This window comes from Dendrobates tinctorius, unplaced genomic scaffold (assembly GCF_039654945.1).
Source record: "Dendrobates tinctorius isolate UK_male_01 unplaced genomic scaffold, ASM3965494v1 ptg000159l, whole genome shotgun sequence".
In the NCBI taxonomy this organism is placed as follows: Eukaryota; Metazoa; Chordata; class Amphibia; order Anura; family Dendrobatidae; genus Dendrobates; species Dendrobates tinctorius.
In genome coordinates this window covers 15311057-15330757 of record NW_027361826.1, presented here as the reverse complement: position 1 = coordinate 15330757, position 19701 = coordinate 15311057, and the positions used below count along the sequence as shown (strand labels likewise).

General features: G+C 40.8%; 2 protein-coding genes across 6 annotated transcripts in view; one reads left to right on the top strand and one right to left on the bottom strand.

Moving 5' to 3' along the window:
* Window positions 1–19701, top strand: part of CENPP (centromere protein P) — a 383707-nt gene that overhangs the window by 91761 nt on the left and 272245 nt on the right. The window lies entirely within an intron of this gene.
* On the bottom strand, window positions 1352–11085 carry OMD (osteomodulin). 2 transcript variants are annotated; one of them, XM_073549583.1, is made up of 3 exons: window positions 10895–11085; window positions 7701–8640; window positions 1352–2363 (listed from the first exon to the last, which is right to left on the bottom strand). In XM_073549583.1, exons 2-3 carry the CDS (start codon window positions 8620–8622, stop codon window positions 2041–2043), a joined length of 1245 nt encoding a protein of 414 aa, XP_073405684.1. In that variant the 5' UTR covers window positions 8623–8640; window positions 10895–11085; the 3' UTR covers window positions 1352–2040. The 2 variants fall into 2 exon arrangements, with proteins under 2 accessions (XP_073405684.1, XP_073405683.1); XM_073549582.1 differs by lacking the exon at window positions 10895–11085 and adding an exon at window positions 9832–10144.

The following is a 19701-nucleotide window of genomic DNA, read 5'->3' as shown; positions in this document are numbered from 1 at the left end:
ATTTCAATTCTTTTTGCAGATCGGCAGCAGCATTTTCCAGTCTGGCACTTAAAAATATCTCTCTCCTTTCTGCTCAAGTGTGTTGGTTACTGTCTATGGCCACCCATCCAATCCATTCATGTGTCTCCGCTTTCAAAGTGCTTCCTATTAATTTTCAGTGGTGTGTAGATGGCACCACCGGAACGCTAAAGTAATCAAAGTGATCTTTCACCCCAGCATGTAAAATGGACAAGAAGGAAGCATTAGGGCAAACACCTTACATTTTGTTTACAATATTAGATACATTTGCGCACATTTGTTATTTTATTCATTTTTATTGGTAAAGTACAGAGTTTATCAACATTAAACCTTATGTACTGTATATTATCTATCAAGAGTCTCGCATCTTGACAAGCAAAGATTCATGACGAACATCAAAACATAGTGTAATAGTCAGGCAAGCAGCACTTTGCATTCAGCTCCTGTGTCTGTTGTGCACTGCAAAGAGGCCTCATATCCTTGCAAGTAAAAGGGTTAATATAGGAGACCTGATAGCAAATTTCTAAATGGCCTTCCTAAAAATGTCCTACTGTTATACTGGTGCAGAATCTGTGCCACTGTTCTACATAGCTGGCTGTTCCAGTGCTTCTCATATAAGTATTACAGCTCGCTGTAGCTCCTGGCGGTGTCTGCTCAGTCTGCACTCCCCCTTACTTTTCTTGTAGCTAGATATCTGCCGGGTTGCCAACCATCCAGAAATCCCAGGACAGTCCGTAAAAATTAGAGCACTTTTTTGCCCTGTGTGTAATAAAAAAAAAACAATTTGAAGGCGTCCGTGATTTTTTTTTTTTTGAAGTTGAAGAAGCTTATAAAGAATATTTTGACTGTAATTGTCATTACTTTACAGCGAATGCAGCTGATGTCTTCATAACATAATTATATCCTGTAGAAATGTATTACTTATAATCATAAGAATTTTGCAAAGTGTCCAAAAATAAGTCAAGTTGGCAACCCAGGTAGGAAGGGACATTTTTTTTTTTTTTTTACGGCAGATCAGAGTGTGGAGAAGGAGAAAATATTCTAAGTTGTCAAGGATGGCAGATCGATGAGGCTGTACTATATCACAGTACATATGCGAAGGGGAGAATCCGCTGCAGTGTTTGTATGGGAAGGGGAAAATTGCCCACTAGAAGGAGAAAGCACACTAGAAGGAAATCGTGAATTTTATAACTAAAATGAGGGTCGCTTTCTGGAGTCACATGCCTAACATCCAGCATGCGTTACTGGGGGTGACATGCCCACAGGAGAAAAGACTGAGATAAGGAGCAAGGTATCTTGGGCAGGCTGAAAATAAATAATGACAAGATCGAGATTATATCCTGAAACTTTTAATTCAAGGTAACCACTAGCATATGTAAAAACACAATACAATTGTCCATGTCAAAGGTGATCATAGCCTTTAAATATGAAAAGCAACATATTTTTAAAGGGTATCTGTCATCAGGTTTTTGCTCCCCCCAATCTGAGAGCAGCATGATGCAGGGGCAGAGACCCTGATTCCGTTCATGTGCTACCTACTTTAGTGGGCGCCGCGGTTTTGATTAAAAACATTTCTCTGCTGTTTGTCTTGCAGTTCTCTGAATGCTGAGCTCTGTATAACCTCCGCCCACACCACTGATTGGCCACTTTCTGTGTGCACTGTGCATAGGTAGAAAGCTGCCAATCTGTGATAGGAGCATGGTCGGACTACCTGGCATGAGGCCAAATTGTCCTATAATGATAATCTCCTGCCGATAAAACGGGGATTTTATTTTAGAAAACTACAACAAGGAGCCCAGTAATTGACACATCGCTGGAATCGGGGTCTCTGCCTCTACAACATGCTGCTCTCAGATGAGGTAGCAAAAAGCTGAGGACAGTTTCCCTTTAACTGTTTTTTTTGTTTTTTTACAGAACAAAGGCAAAAGTGACAGTTTGTTAACATGTCAAAGCATTAAGAAATATATTTTCACTTTTAGAAGTGAAACAAAATGAAAAAATTCCTCCAAACCCTTTAGCTATTTAATAGTAGTCACGAAAGTCATCTTCATCTTCATCCTCTTCTACTGTTGGCCCATGCTCCTCTCTATGGTACTGGGGAAAGTCATCATCATCGTCGTCATCCTCATATCTTGCCTCCTCTGGCAGCGGGTATGGAGGGATTAGGTGCACTTGACTCTCGCCAGCAATTCTCTTCTGTTCACCATAATAAATACTATGTATGTGAGGAAAACATAGGAAAGCTAATGTGCTTACAGGTCCTTTCAGACGATTCTGGTCCACACGCAGGTAAGTTAGTCGCTGCGATTGATCCATTACTGGACACATTAGTGTTATGTTTATTGCTGAAAGAAAATATAAAGAAAATGTCATTATAAGTTGCTTTCAGATTCCAGGGAAATATACATCCCTGGCAAAAATTAAGACACCACTGCACAGTTTTATAAAAATCAGCTTCTCTACATGTCTGGCAGCCATTCCATTCCAGTGTCAGTTGAATTCTGACCAGACTACACCTTATTCTACTTAATGTGCTTCTGATTAGGGGATCACCTGAACCAAATCTTATTTAACAAAGGAAAGTATAAAAACCCTGCTGTGGTGTTCACAATCCTCTTGCAATAGGACAAGCTGGATGGCAAAACAAGTGCTAGTAATATCCCAAAAGTAATAGGAATGAAAAAATAACTTTTAACCATGCCAAAGGAGTTGAAAAGAAAAGTCTTGAGTGAGGAAAAGAAGGGCTCAATTCTGGCTTTACTAGCAGAGGGATACAGTGAGCGTCATGTTGGCTCCATCCTTAAAATTTCTAAGACGACAGTCCATTACAACAAGGTCAAGCAGCAGACATTCGGGACAGCAAAGCTACAGACCGACAGAGGGCGAAAACGACTCTCTACTGACCGGGATGACCGTCATCTTATTCGAATGTCACTCAGCAACCGCAGGATGACATCCTGTGACCTACAAAATGGCAAATGGCAGCTGGAGTGAAGTGCACAGCAAGAACAGTTTGCAACAGGCTCCTAGAGTCAGGGCTCAAGTCATGTAAAGGTAGAAAAAAGCCTTTCATCAGTAAGAAGCAAAGGAGAGCCAGGCTGAAGTTTGCCAAAGACCATAAGGATTGGCCCATAGAGGACTGGAGTAAGGTAATCTTCTCTGATGAGTCTAATTTTCAGCTTTGCCCAACATCTGGTAATCTAATGGTTAGACGGAGACCTGGAGAGGTGTGCAAGCCACAGTGTCTTGCACCCACTGTGAAATTTGGTGGAGGATCGGTGATGATCTGGGTATGCTTCAGCAAGGCTGGATTTGGGCGGGTTGTTCTTTGCGAACAATGTCTGAATCAAGCTGCATACAAGGTTATCGTGGAAACAGTTGATTCCTTCTGCTCAGGCAATGTTCCCCAACTCTGAGGACTGGTTTTTCCAGCAGGACAATGCGTTATGTCACACAGCTAGGTCAATCAATGTGTGCATGAAGGAGCACCACATCAAATCCCTGTCATGGTCAGCCCAATCTCCAGACCTGAACCCCATTGAAAACCTCTGGAATGTAATCAAGAGGAAGATGGATAGACACAAACCATCAAACAAAAAAGAACTGCTTAAATGTTTGTACCAGGAGTGGCATAAGGTCACCCAGAAGCAATGTTAAAGACTGGTGGAAAGCTTGCCAAGGCGCATGAAAGCTGTGATTAAAAATCATGGTTATGCCACAAAATATTGATTTCTGAACTCTTCCTGAGTTAAAACATTAGTATTGTTGTTTCTAAGTGATTATGAACTTGTTTTCTTAGCATTATTTGATGTTTGCAAGCACTGCATTTTTTTGTTATTTTGACCATTTCTCATTTTCTGAAAATAAATACAAAATTTAGTGCTTGGAAATTTGGAGACATGTTGTCAGTAGTTTATAGAATAAAAGAACAATTTACATTTTACTCAAAAATATACATATAAAGAGAAGAATCAGGCAAACTGAATATTTTTCAGTGATCTCTTAATTTTTGCCTGAGCTGTGTGTGTGAATACATTTAGATATACAATATTTATATTATTGTATCAGCTTTTTACTGCATAAGTATTATAAGTCGGGGGTGCTCAATCTATGACCAGAGGGTCAAGTGTGAAGTATGATGCCATTCTGTGTGGCCCCCAGTCACCTGAATACAGAAATATTTGTGTGTTACTTCTCACATGTCATTTATTTAATAGAAAGAGGAGTGGCACATACATTAGGACCAGGGATGTTTAATTACTAATGGGCATTGTGTAACCATCGTTGGTTTCCCCATGTATTGGGAGAAAGAGGTGACCTCGTTTATCAGAGCTGTGATATGCCCGGCTGCTACCACAGCACCCATAATCTACAAAATTGGCTATATTGCGGGTATGGTTTCTTTCATCATGGAGTACTATTTGGAGAAAGTAGTTTGGAAATCTAGCTGTTTATCACCCAATAGGGATGAGTACTGGAAGCTTTTAACCCTATGGAACTTGCACCTATTAGACAATCATAGTATGTACTTTTGTTGTGCTTTACATGTGTTGGATGAGAACTACCCCTTTACATTTTATTACAGCTCTTAGGATTGGTTCAATATGCCAATTTGGCCATCAAGCCAGAAAAGGTAACTTGTAGCTTGTAGAGTTAATGTCCTTCCCATATAGCTTTTTCATATGAAAGTTAAAGGGCTTTTCAATTTTTATATCTTTGACCTACCCTTAAAATAGGTCATCAGTATCAGATCAGTTGGGGTCCAGCACCCCACCGATCAGCTGTTACCAGCACTGGCAACATCTGGATGTAAAAAGTGAAACCCTACAGCTCGGTACCCTGTTTAGTGGCCTCAGACAGGGTCTGCAGATCCACAGTAGCCTCAGACAGATTCTGCAGATGAACAGTCGCCTCAGACAAGGTCTGCAGATCAACGGTGGCCTCAGACAGATTCTGCAGGTCAACAGTGGCCTCAGACAGGGTCTGCAGATCAACGGTGGCCTAAGACTGGTTCTGCATATGAATAATAGCCTCAGACAGGTCCTCTAGATGAACAATGGCCTCAGAGAGGTTTTCCAGATCAACAGTGGCCTCAGACAGGTTCTGCAAATCAACAGTGACCTCAGACAGGGCCTGCAGATCAACTATTGAAATAATAGCATCTAATCTGCTGTGCCCAACAGTAGCCATTAAACAGAGTACTGGGCTCCAGTGTTCAGCTCCCTACTCCCTACTTCTATCCACTGCAAGGGCTGTCAGTATCTGATAGTGGAAGTGCTGGGTGTTGGACTTCCACTGATCTGATGCTGATTACCTATTTTAAGGATAGATCTTCAATATCCTAGTAGTGGAAGACCCCTTTAAGTATATTTTATATATAAACTCATTTCTATATTATCTTGCAATCAAGGTTTTTAAGGACCAGGTTCTCTCCAGTACTTCCTGCAACAATCGTGGTACACCTAGCCAGTTTTTTCTAATGTATCCACATTATGACCCATACTGTAAGGAACATAAAGGTCTAATTACAGAACCTTGCCAATTCAAAAGTTGGGGCACAAGATATGGTAGCAAGCACTGTTGATAGTTAAAGAATAACTAAACTTGTATTTTTTTTTTTTTTCTAATTTTGTCCAGCATGGAAAGTTATGAAACTTTGCTGAACACTGACTTGTCATTCTATTAAAAAAAAAAAAAAAAAAGCTTAGGCACGGGAGCGCTTCACATTTATTACTTTGGTCTGTTTGAATTTGATAATATGTGAGATTTAGATAACTGCTTATGTTACCACTAGAAAATAAAAAAAGATAGAGGCAGCACACCATATGAAATTTTAGAAAAAAGTGCTTTTTAATAGCCCATGTAGCGACATTTCAATCTCAAGTGCAAACCTTTCTCAAGCCTGCAGTTGAGACCGAAATGTCGCTGCATGGGCTATTAAAAAGCACTTTTCTCTAAAATTTCATATGGTGTGCTGCCTCTCTATTTTTTGATTTTCTATTCATAAGGACTGGTATGTACCTGTGGAGCTTTGCACCCTACTTTTTCCTGTGCTGTTGTTTCTTATTTTTTAATGTTACCATGTGTTCTAACCGAGTGTCTTCGGCGTGCTCAAAAAATACACACTTAGGACTTAGCGACGAAACGCGCGTTGAGGTGTGCGCTGCACTTGAATCGGGGACCACTACCAGAACATCACCAGGTAATACTGTGCCATTTTTTGCCACCCACTGTTAAAGATGTTTTACTACACTACCTTTGTCCCATAACCATTATTCTCAATCCATGTTTAGTGGTTTCTTTGGTTTCTCACATTTCGAATGGTCTGCCACTCAACCTTTTAGAGCGTACACACTATTATTATGTATATTATATATTTATATATTCACTCCTTTAGTCTTGAGTTGTTACGCCTAATCTTCTTGTTTGTTCTATTTCTAATTGGAGGTATATGATAATATTACTAATATTGCACCTACTACATATTGGTATAGGATCTTGAATCTTTAAAAAGACTCTGTCAGCAGGTTTTGATATGTAATCTGAGAGCAGCATGATGAAGGGTCTGAGAGCCTGATTCCAGCAATGTGTCGCTTACTGGACTCTTTAATTTTACTGAAAGGAAAAAAAAAGTGTTTTATCAGCAGGAGATTACCACTAGAAGATAAGATGTCTTGTGCCTCTAGTCAACTGCTATGTGCTGTGGGTGGGGTTACACATGGCTCAGCATTCCGAGCTCTGGTAGATCTGCAGCAGAGAAAACAATCACAACTGTTGCACCCAGTAAACTAAGTGATGCATCGCTGAAATTGGGGCCTCTGTCCTCTACTACATATGCTACTTTCGGATTCCATAGTAAATCCTGGTGACAGATTCCCTTAAAACACACCCTGGATTTTATTATACATATAATGATTTCATAGAGCGTCAGGTAGCGGCTTTTGGTCTCTGTGGCTCCAGGAGCTACAGTAGACTTATTTTGCTGACATAAATGGGATTTCTCTAATATAGCAAAAGATCCTCTCTATACCCCATTTTTGTTCCACTTCAATTCACCCCCATACGCATTTCTAATTTAAAGGGAATCTATCACCAGGTATTCCCTATATGAAGTACAGCCACCACTTTTACTGCCTCTTTTACATCACTCTAGTATTCTGTATGTATATCCCCTCTGCATAGCACAAAAAAACATTTTTAATTATACCCTCATAGGGCGCCGTCCAGTCTGATGGGTGTCACTGGTCTTAATTTGACACCTCCTCTCTTCCCATAATCGCTGACCTCCTTTCCTGCTTCACGTGGCTGACATGCCCTATGTCAGCTACACTGGCTCCCTATCGCGCTCCTGCGCAGGCACACTTCTCTCTGCCCTGGTGAGGACAGAGAAAAATACTGTAGTATGTAAAGGCCAAAGAGCACCTATGACCTGGAAGTGAAGCCAATGCATGCTCATTGTAGTACATTGCTCTTCCTCAGCAGGGTAGAGAGAAGTGCGCCTGCACAGACACACGATTGGGGAACACTGTGACTGACGTAGGACTTGTCATTCACATGAAGCACGGAATGAGGACGATGATTGTGGGAAGAGAGAGGGCTCAAGATCAAGACCAGAGACACCCATCGGACCAGACCAACACAAGGAATGAGCATGTTTTCATTATGAACGTGAAAGTACTTACTTTCAAACTCATTGTCCTGCAGATACAGGTGCTCCAGTGATCGGGGAACATAGAAGATGCGCTTCAGTTTGTTATGACCCAGGTTCAGCTCCATAAGCTTTGGCAGATTGAACATGTACAAAGGAATCTCATCAATTTTGTTGTGTGACAATCGAATGGAAATAAGATTTGGCAGATTTGCGAAATAATCATCTGGTATCTTGGAAATTGAGTTATTCTCCAGTGACAGGTACATGAGTGATGTCGGAAGGCTTGCCGGCATTGAAGACAACTTGTTGTTACAGATATTGAGTTGCATCAACTTTGTCAGCTTGCTTAGCGGTTTTCCTTTGATGTTATCAATACGATTGTTGCAAAGGTCAAGCATGGTAACGTTGACTAAGCCCTGAAGGTCTTGATCTCTTACTTTGTTAATCTTGTTCGTACCCAAAAAGATTCTTTCCACGGAGCTAGAAATCGGTGATGGAATCTCTTCCAAGTCATTATTGTTTAAGAGTATTTGATGTAGATGGGGAGACGTAGCAAACACACCGGTGTCAATTCTGTTGGATTTCAGTTTGTTGTAACTCAGGTTAATCTCCCGCAGAGACGTGGCGTTAATGAAGGACTTTTTATTCACCGCCTCAATCTCATTGTGTTGTAGGTAGAGCTGTTGAATGCGAGATGGGATTTGAGGAATGGTCTTGAGCTTCCGACTGTCACAGTACATGGTGACTATGGATGCTGGTGGACAGTAGCATTCTTTGGCACAGTCAGTGGAGTAGGGTACGCTTGGAACATTATAATCTACGCTGTGATGCAAATGAATTGGTGGCTCCGGTTCAGGGTCATAATCTGTGTCATAGTCATAAACTTCATACTGGCACAGTGATTGTGGTGCAAAGATCAGTGCTAGAGCCAAAAGCCGTGTAAGAGCATCCATACTATCCAAAGTTGTAATCTTGGGAGAAAACAATGGTTTAGAGCTTTAGTTGCATTGATATTTATAAAGTAGATATAAAAATGTTTTGGAAATCTGAGTGTGTTCTACATATTGCTTGCAGTACTTTACATCTCCTACCTCTCCGGTTATAACATGTATCCACCATATTTTGAGTAGGATACAGTATCTCCCTTGTACCCTTCTGTGCTGCTTTTGTCTTGGCTCTTCATAGGGAGCTGTTTCACTCTTTTAGTCATGTATTTGTTTTATTGGTTTGTAGAAAACATTAAGAAAAGTTTCAGTCCTTTGTTTGCTGCTCTTTTTTAAGTTTTGAGGTTTATGGTCAGATTACCCCAGGCTCCAGAGGAAATGCTGGACTGGGAGTGTAATTTCTACACTTTCAATGAAAAAATGCTAAAGTATGTATTTTAGGGTGACCAATTGAATCTTAAGGGTCTGCCCTTAACAGACAGCCTCTTTGTTGTTGATCTTATATTGTCATTTTTATACATTTATCCTGTAGCGTTACTGTAAAACCTAAACTCTTGCCCTGAGCCCTGTAATCAGCGTAGGAATAAAGGCAAATGGCCATAGCTGACATTCTAGAACAGTGACATATAAGTGACTGTCACACTTGCGCTCATATCTATACATACTGTCCTGCCTGCCATACAAATAATTTTTCCTAACTGCAATGTAAAGTTACAAAATAAAAACTTTTCTTTTTGAGCTGTCACAAAACCGAATAAATCTGAGTGTTTCTCCAAGGAATAGACTGACAGATGAAGATTCTTCCTGGCCTGTTGACCCAATTTATAAAGCCATACATAACACTTAAAACTTTATTTTTACTTTGACACGTTATTGATAAATATTATTTGTACAACTATAGAGAGTATTCGTCAGGACATACTAAGATATATTAGATTTTGACCCCGTGTACAGCTACTTCTAAAACTTATTTTTTTTTAAGGTGGGGGGTGTTTATTGTCGAATCAGTTTCAAATGTACAAAAGATCTAAAAATGAAAAAAGTTACAAAACAAATGCCAATAAAACTTTGAGCGTGCTTGAATGCTCACATAAAGCACAGCTGTTACACCTGGCATGCAATCAGAATTTCTCATCAAGTACAGCAGTATTTTGATTTTCAGATTTGTCTGGACAAAGAAGCATGGTTTGCATTATAAAGCATAAATCATGGCCATACCTGAGTGATGGTGCTTGCCGTTCTCTGTGAATGGAAAGGAAAGCTTGTGCGTATGTGTAGCCCCTCAGTGTGTACCACCGGATGCTGCTAAAAATCCAGCTCTGTCTAAATACAGAGATTTCCTTAACCGTCTTTGAAGAAGAGCAGCACTCCTTTACTAGCAAAAGCTGCCTTGACTTAGATGCCTAAAATTATGTGTGTCCTATCATTGTAAGTCTCCTAGAGAGGAAAAAAAAAAAGTATATGCTTTGTGATTTTGGCCGAGTTCAGTGGGTTTAATCTGTGTCCCTTCTTATTTTCGGTTTGAGGTGTGGCAAGAAATTCCCCAAAGGAAAAAAGAAATCTTAATAGAGGAATATGCACATAAAATGCACATCGCTCCATTGCCAGAGCATCCCTCGTACTTGACTTTGGCGTGTACAGCTCTTTTTTTTTTTTAACTCGGCTAAATTGCCAAATACCTTTCTATGATTAGATATGCAGCACTCCTACTATAGCAAATGTCTGCTTTTTATCACCATTTTTTTAACATATTTTTTTCCAACCCATGCAGCATTTGGGCACGATTCTAATATACCGCCATGCCCACTTGGCACCAAATCATTATTTTTTTTTTTTTACAATTGAGTACGGTATATTATAAATGCTAGTCTTGTGAAATAATAACATGTTATTTGTTGATTCCAAGATATGTAAACCGAGGCTGGAATGGCAGAAAAAGACCAAGTCCAGTTAGATTCTGTCTGTGGGTGCAACAATGTAGCTGCTGGGCAATGTATTAATCTAGGCTGAAGCATATTATTAAAGTCATTTTTCAATTAGGTGCTTCAGATATTTGTTATACCTGCAAATTGGTTATTATGAATACCTAGTATGGCTGCATAACACAGCTTGAATTTAAAGAAAATATCAGAATATCATTGCTACATCGAATAACAACCTGGACAGTGACAAACATCCTATCTACATACACTCATAAGCTTAGAATCCATGGATGTTTACAGGTTCCAGACTGTCAGATGTTCTAACTATGCATAGTGGTATAAGAAAAAATATACCGTACCTTACCAGTTGTAGATCCAAACTTTTTGATGTCATCCTCAATGAATTTTTTTTTTAGCCAAACTGTTGGGGGCTGAGCATATTTCCATAGGTCTCTTTACAACAGTATGACTACATGTAGACAAAAGATTAAAATGTAAGGCAAAAAAACAATCCATCATCTTTTGGGTATAGTATATGAGGAAACCCTGTCCAATGTTTGGTTGAAATTAGTGGATGTTTCAAGATCTTTTTTTTTTTTCTTCTGCTATGATTGGTAATTGTAGATGGCTTGTCTGGGCAAGTTTTTCTGACAAAGAAACATGTTTCATAGCCAAGGTAAAATATTACAAGAATGTGCTGTGTTTTGGTTGTATTGGTGTAGCTTCATAATTGTACAGATTACTCATGACATGTTGTCATTTTTCTATACCAGACCTGCATACTGCGCTTTTTGTGAGCACTAAATCTTTCGTATTGTAAAATACACTATCTGGTCAAAAGTATGTGAAAACCTGACTATCACATTTACATGGGCTCCTTGACATCCCATTTCAATTGCATGGGTGTCTAAAGGTATTTCTTTTTCATACAGGAATATAATAATCTTTGAATTTATAGTAATTTTATGATCATTGATGGCCCTCCTTCTGGGACCTCAATCCTGCGGATGAAAGCGCTACAAATCTGTGCAGTGGACCTCAAGCACAGCTTCATTCACATAAATACCTTTACTGTTTTTCCTGTACACTTGATGCTATCATAACGCTGAAGATCCCAGATGTTGACACCCAACATATAGAATCATAAAATGTTAGACTTGGAAGAGACCTCCAGGGTCATCATGCCCAACCCCCTGCTCAATGCAGGAATCCCTAAACCATCTCAGATGTCTGTCCAGCCTCTGTTTGAAGACTTCCAGTGAAGTAAAACTCACCACCTCCCGTCACAGCCTCTTCCACTTAATCATCACCATCACTATCAAAAAGTTTTTTCTAATATCTAATGTGTATCTTCTCCCTTTCAGATTCATTCCATTGTTTTCCATGTTTACATGTGCAAATGAGAATAAGCATGATCCTTGTACACTGTAACATCCCTTCAGATATTTGTCGACAGCTATTAAGTTAAGTCTCCTCATAGCCTTCTTCTTTACAAGCTAAACATTCCCAGATTCTTTAACCATTCCTCGTAGGACATACTTTGCAGTCCGCTCACCATCCTGGTTGCTCTTCTCTGAACTTGCTCCACTTTGTTGCTGTCTTTTTTTTTTAAATGTGGTGCACAGAACTGTACACAGTATTCCAGATAAAGTCTGACCAAAGGAGTAGAGGGGAATAATTGCTTCACGTGATCTAGACTCTATGCTTCTCTGTATACATCCTAGAACTGTTTGCCTTTTTGCTGCTTCCTCACACTGTTGACTCATGTACAGTCTGTGATCTATTAGTATACCCAGGTCTTTTTCACATGTGCTATTGCTTAGTTCTATTCCTCTCATTCTGTAGTTGTAATTTTTCTTTTTCTTACCCAGATGTAGAATCTTGCATTTCTCCCTGTTAAATACCATTCTATTAGTCGCTGCCAATTGTTCAATTTTAACTGGATCCTTCTGAATCGTATATCTGTCTTCTCTAGTGTTAGCTATCCCTCCTAACTTTGCGTGGTGTGCAGATTTGATTAGTTTACCTTCAGTTTATATTATTTATAAAAATGTTCAACAACACCACAACACTGGGGCCAGGACATAACCTTGTTGTACCCCACTTGAAACATTCTTCCATTTGGATGTGCAACCATTTGTTACCACTCTTTGAGCATGATCACTGAACAAGTTATCATAATACTTTACATCATAAAGTAAAAACACATACAATCAATGGGTCATTAGAAGGAATCTGTCACCCATTTTTAGTGATATCATGTAAAGATATCACCCAATTGTGCATCCCATAAGGATTCTATTAGACTTTTGATTCCCCCCGACCCCGCACCTTTGATGCATAAATACCTTTTCTATCTTGTTGGAGATGTATGGAAATCGCCGCGGTCCGGTCCGATGGGCGGGGCACCCAACTGTGGGTGAAGCATATAATCACTACTGCACATGCGCCAGTATTTTTCAGCGCGGTGTATGCCCTGGAAGTCTTCACATGCAGGACACACTTCTGGGGCATAGACCGCGCTGAAAAATACCAGCGCATGCGCAGTACCGATTATGTGCTTTGCCCACAGTTGGGCAAAACATACTGCGCAGGCGCCAGACGCCTTTTCAATGCGCAAGCATGGAAAACAATGGCGTCTTTGATATTCACAGATGATTACGTTTAGCAAGCCGAGGGGGGGGGAGAAGGTGAATAAGCCACGCCCATCGGACCAGACAGCGGCGATTTCCATGCATCTCAACCAAAATAAAAAAGGTATTTATGCATCAAAGGTGCGGGTCGGGGGAATCAAAAGTCCCAATAGAATCCTTATGGGACGCACAATTGGGTGATATCTTTACATGATATCATTAAAAATGGGTGACAGATTCCCTTTAATTCATTTAATGAGAATATGCTCTTAATATGGAGTTGAGCCCCTTTTGCACCTTAACAGCCCCCACTCTTCTGAGAATGATTTCCACAAGATTTTGGAGAGTCTGTTGGAATTTGTCACCATTCAGCCAAAAGAACACTTGTGAGGTGAGTCCACAGCTAGTGATGCTGGAAAAGAAGGTCGGGCTCACTGTGTTCCAATGCATCCCAAAGGTGTTTAATGAGGTTACTGTCACACGAGTTCCTCCAAACCAAACTCAATCATGTTTTTATGGACCTCCTTTTGTGCTCAGGGGCACAGACATGCTGGAACAGGAAAAGACCTACCTAAACTGCTGTCATAAATGTTTGGAAGCATACAGTTGTCTAAAATGCCTTTTATATGCTGTGGCACGAAAGAGGACCTTTCAGTGGTACATTACATTTAAACCATGTAAACTTCTTTCAATTGCTACAGTTCCTTTGTTTCTGGAACAGTTTTTATTTTTTTTCAGTGTGCCTCCCTTGTAATGTTATGCCCTAGTAATAAAGATGCAAATCTTCCCTTCAACTAACTAAGGCGCTTGTAATAAAAATTATCTCCTGAGGCACGATGTCATCCAGAACCAGGCAGTTGTTGTTCTTATCTTGCAGTAAGTGGACAAGGCATTGGTCATAAGCGTTGTCTAACTTATACATAACCATATGATTTATTCATTTTGCTATAACCTTTAACTCTTGATTTTCCTGACACCGCTGGCCAGTCAAAACATGGCCACGTCATGGAGTGAAAAAAACAAATTCCCTCAGAGAAGGTCAAAGCTGCAGCCTAGCTCTAGAAGGTTCTCCTGAGACCAGATTTGTCTCATGTGAACTCGCTGTGAACTCCACATTTTTTAGTACAGTTGGTGAACTGTAGAAAGGCGGCAAAAGCTTAAAAAACTTATACTCGTGTCACCGCTAACATGTCCAGCCGTCTGATCCGTTGGGCCACTTCTTTCTGCAGTTGTATCTATGGCATGTTCAATCTAGCCTGGGACTTGTGGCCTCAACTAGGCCTCAGAGGTCACTGTGCGTCACACATCTGTGATGCCATGACATGCGAAGTGCAGTGACTTCATGGCTGGATGTCCCATCCTAGAGTGAACTGGTCAAAACATTCGTCTTGCAGTGGGGAAAAGAAGAGCCAACTCTGTGGACTGGATGGCGGGCAGCAAACAGCAGAGCATCTGAACAGATGTGCGGTGAGGTGAGAATAATTTAGTTTTTTTGTTTTTGTTTTTTTGCATCTTATGTTTATTCTCTGGGGTCTGAATTTCATGAAACTCCTGAGTGCTTCCCGAGGGAGTTAGGAATTCTACATTGAGTGATGCAACATAGGATAATTGCATATTATGCACCACACACTTTAAAATGGGAATGATCTGGCAGATCAGAAATTTTACAAAATGAATTGTGGCATCCTATGATAATGCCTTGTTTAACCATTTAAAATCTGAGACATTTTCCTCCAACTCATAACCATTTCCTTTTTTTTTTTTTTCGTACATTTTTAGTTTCAAGAACTCGCAGTTTGGTTCTCATTTAGTTATTAAAATGAGTTTTGCCTCTTCTTTTTATGATATATATATATGTATACAGTACTGAGCAAAAGTTTGGACACACCTTCTCATTCAAAGAGTTTTCTTTATTTTCATGACTATGAAGATTGTAGATTCACTCTGAAGGCATCAAAACTATGAATTAACACATGTGGAATTATATAATTAACAAAAAAGTGTGAAACAACTGAAAATATGTCTTATATTCTAGGTTCTTCAAAGTAGCCACCTTTTGCTTTGATTACTGCTTTGCACACTCTTGGCATTCTCTTGATGAGCTTCAAGAGATAGTCACCGGAAATGGTCTTGAAGGAGTTCCCAGAGATGCTTAGCACTTGTTGACCCTTTTGCCTTCACTCTGCGGTCCAGCTCACCCCAAACCATCTCGATTGGGTTCAGGTCTGGTGACTGTGGAGGCTAGGTCATCTGGCGTAGCACCCCATCACTCTCCTTCTTGGTCAAATAGCCTGTCATGGTTAGGACATGGTTAATGTCCTGTTCTCACAGGGTTAACTTTTGCCGGCCTCTCTTTGGATCTGGGAGGGGTATTTATACTCACTCCAGACTAGGATTCCCTGTCAGCTATACGGTTATTCTGGCTGTATGTCTGACCCCCCTGGTGTACGTGGATACTGCATTGCTTGTTTGATTCCTGTGTATGACCCTGTCTGTCCCCTCACTCTGAACTCCGTCTCTCGTTTTGGTACTATTGTCTTATCCGGTTCTGACCTCCTGGCTTGGCTATTGTTACTCCGTTACAGTTTGTCCCTATTGTACCGTCCATTGCCCGTTCTGGTTTTCTGATCTATTGCTACGTCCTGACTATTCGCTCTGTCTAACCCTTTGGTACTGTCCTGCTCTCTCGTGCTTTGACCTGACTTGATCTGGTTTACGTCCCTGTCTATGCCCCTTGGTAACTTGTCCCGTAGTTACCTTTCTAGGAGTTTCCCTGCAGCTCCTAGCTCTGTGGAGCTTAGGTCACGCCCCCAGAAGTCACGTGCTTCAGGTCCTGATAGTCTGAAGCACGCATCGTCACCGCTGCTGTCCCGCTCCACAGGTATCTTTGAGCACTGTTTTTGAACTCAGGGCATGCGCACTGGCTCAGTGAGCAAGTGCAGTGCGGTGTTCCTGACATAGCCCTTACACAGCCTGGAGGTGTGTTTGAGGTCATTGTCCTGTTGAAAAATATATGATGGTCCAGCTAAATGCAAACCGGATGGAATAGCATGCCACTGCAAGATGCTGTGGTAGCCATGCTGGTTCAGTATGCCTTCAATTTTGAATTAATCCCCAACAGTGTCACTAGCAAAGCACCCCCACACAATCACACCTCCTCCTCCATGCTTCACGATGAGAACCAGGCATGTAGAGTCCATCCGTTCACCTTTTCTGTGTTGCACAAAGACACGGTGGTTGGAACCAAAGATCTCAAATTTGGACTCATCAGACCAAAGCACAGATTTCCACTGGTCTAATGTCCATTCCTTGTGTTCTTTAGCCCAAACAAGTCTCTTCTGCTTGTCCTTAGCAGTGGTTTCCTAGCAGCTATTTTACCATGAAGGCCTGCTGCACAAAGTCTCCTCTTAACAGTTGTTGTAGAGATGTGTCTGTTGCTAGAACTCTGTGTGGCATTGACCTGGTCTCTAATCTTAGCTGCTGTTAACCTGCGATTTCTGAGGCTGGTGACTCGGATGAACTTATCCTACGCAGCAGAGGTGACTCTTGGTCTTCCTTTCCTGGGGCGGTCCTCATGTGAGCCAGTTTCTTTGTAACGCTTGGTGGTTTTTGCCACTGCACTTGGGGACACTTTCAAAGTTTTCTCAATTTTTCAGACTGACTGACCTTCATTTCTTAAAGTGATGATGGCCACTCGTTTTTCTTTACATAGCTGCTTTTTTCTTGCCATAATATAAATTCTATCAGTCTATTCAGTAGGACTATCAGCTGTGTATCCACCAGACTTCTGCACAACACAACTGATGGTCCCAACCCCATTTCGAAGGCAAGAAATCCCACTTATTAAACCTGACAGGGCACACCTGTGAAGTGGAAACCATTTCTGGTGACTACCTCTTGAAGCTCATCAAGAGAATGCCAAGAGTGTGCAAAGCAGTAATCAAAGTAAAAGGTGGCTACTTTGAAGAACCTAGAATATAAGACATACAGTATTTTCAGGTGTTTCACACTTTTTTGTTAATTATATAATTCCACATGTGTTAATTCATAGTTTTGATGCCTTCAGAGTGAATCTACAATTTTCATAGTCATGGAAATGAAGAAAACTCTTTGAATGAGAAGGTGTGTCCAAACTTTTGTTCTGTACTGTATGTATATTATCACCATACATTTACCGAATAATATCACATACAAGGTACAAATACAGTCACACCATGACCAGTCCACATATTACCACCACATAGTGACTTTTATATCTCACAGTAAGGAATAATACCATAATAGTGATTTATTATTAGCAACAATTAGTGTATGAAATAATGTCAATGTACATTACTTGATTTTGTTCCATCTATTTACTGCTCCCAACGGCACTTTGTGGTCAGCACTAATTTAACCACAAGCATATATATTATATTCTAAGTATTTTGAGTGCCACCTCTAAGCATCCCCTATTGTGACATCTCTGCTTATTTTATTATCATGTTTTAACTAATTATAAAGTCAATTTTTATTATGGATCTCTTCGGTATTTGACCCATTATTTGGTTTGAAGTTAAATATTTATTTATATCTGTTGAAGTGCCTACAATAATAGTCTTGGGCCTTTTTGTATGATTATACACAGGAGTTCTGCATATAGTGTCAGTGTACAGATAATACAGTGATCACCAGTGCCATTATACACATGAGCTGTGTATATAGTGTACAGGTAATACAGTGACATTATACACAGGAGCTCTGTATATAATATGCAGTGTATAGCATCAGTGTACACGTAGTACACTGACTCACCTTTGACGTTTGTAGTTGAAATCCTTCATCTTCATCCAGTGCAGACCACCATCACTTCCTTCAGCCAGGACTCATCTCTGCATAAAATAAGTTATCTGTAGCTGATTGTTTCCAAAGCACATTTCCCACTTTTTTCCCCGACTTCTACACTACCTCAGATGAAGAAAAAAGGAGACATAGTGCTGCCCTGCACAGTAACAAGTTCCCCCTTTTGTTCTCACCCATATAAGACAGTATCCTCAAAAGTAAATTAAATTACAGCAATAATAATGCTCCCTGGTTGGCCCCTACAGTAATTATGTCCCCAATTGCCATCATAAACTAATAATGTATGTTCCTTATCCTGACCTCCATACAGTAGTTATGGCACCCCCTTATTTAATAAGTTGCCAGATTTAATGTCCCCATCCTGGATCCCAATGTCCACTTTAATAAGGTCCCCATCCTGGGCCCCTTCCAGTAATAATGTCCCCATCCTGGGCACCTTTATTCAGTGGCGCCATCCTGGGCCCCAATGTCCACTTTAATAAGGTCCCCATCCTAGACCTCTTTGTTATGAATGGGTCACCGAGGAGAAAAAAGCAAAACAAGCTAAGTCACAGAAAACCAGAGAGGTTGGTAACTATGCAGATTGCAGATCCCTGATCCTACCACACAACTAGCAGCAGCCGTGGAGCGTACCTACGATGTTGCTAGACGCTTCGTCACAGCCGGAGGACTAAATAAGCCTGAAGCAAGAAAAGGGGAAAACTGCCCCAGAGCAGACCCCAAAGGAATAGATAGCCCCCACACATGTATTGACGGTGAAACAAAATGAAGGCACAAACACAGGCAGGAAAATAGGCTGAGCAAACGATGGGGCCCAAACTAACTAGAAAGGAAAGGAAAGACACTGTCTGCAACCTGCAAAAAACCCTACAAAAATAATGTCCAACACTTCTGATTGCAAAATTAACCCTGAAGTCACTAGACTTCTCCCACTATATCAGCACTCTGAAATATTCTGAGACAGAGCAAAAAGAGACCGAACTAGTAAGGGACAAAAAGCAAATTGGCAAAATACTGATAAATAAGAGTGGAAATTCAGCACAGCCCCCAGCTGGTGCTAGCTGACCACACAAAAAACTGAATAGACCAATAAAATCAAGTATGAACATTAGCAGAAAAACTTAGCTTTAGATGACTGGAACAGAGCTGAAAACCAAGAGCTGACAAGCCAGAAGGAATCACCAGCAACTGAATAGGGCGTCGGCTGTTTTAAATCCAATCTGAGACTCCAGAGGTCCAATCGTCATCCTCATTCTCAGGTGGCAGATCTCCACCGATCAAATCAGCCTCACTACCTCCTGTTACCACCAGAGGGAGTCTGGAAGGAGAACTCACAACTGGTGAACCAGAGAATGAACTCACAACACCTCTTCCTGTAATAATGTCCCGATCCTGGGCCCCTTTATTCTGTGGCACCATCCTGGACCCCTATGTCAGCCACTATCTTGTCAAATCACAGAGAGGGGGGAATTCTTCTCGCCTGCCTGCACTTCCCAGCGTCCTTTTGTGACTTTATATTCGGCGTGGTCATTAAAATGGTCATTGACTGCAGCTGTGACAGGGTGCTCTGCTCTGTTACAGGCAGCGAGTTGACATCACATGGCAGTAACATTGAAAGGCCCCGGGCCTATAGATGGCTGCAGGAGTCAGAATTCTGCCTCTGGTAGGCTGGCAGCCATTTAACGTAACTG

What these genes read in the sequence shown, in the direction of transcription:
- OMD (XM_073549583.1), bottom strand. Translation starts at nt 8,622, where the DNA reads ATGGATGCTCTTACACGGCTTTTGGCTCTAGCACTGATCTTTGCACCA. An exon ending in GCAGGACAATGAGTTTGAAA is followed by an intron (nt 2,364 to 7,700) that starts GTAAGTACTTTC and finishes ATTTTCTTTCAG; the next exon opens with CAATAAACATAACACTAATG.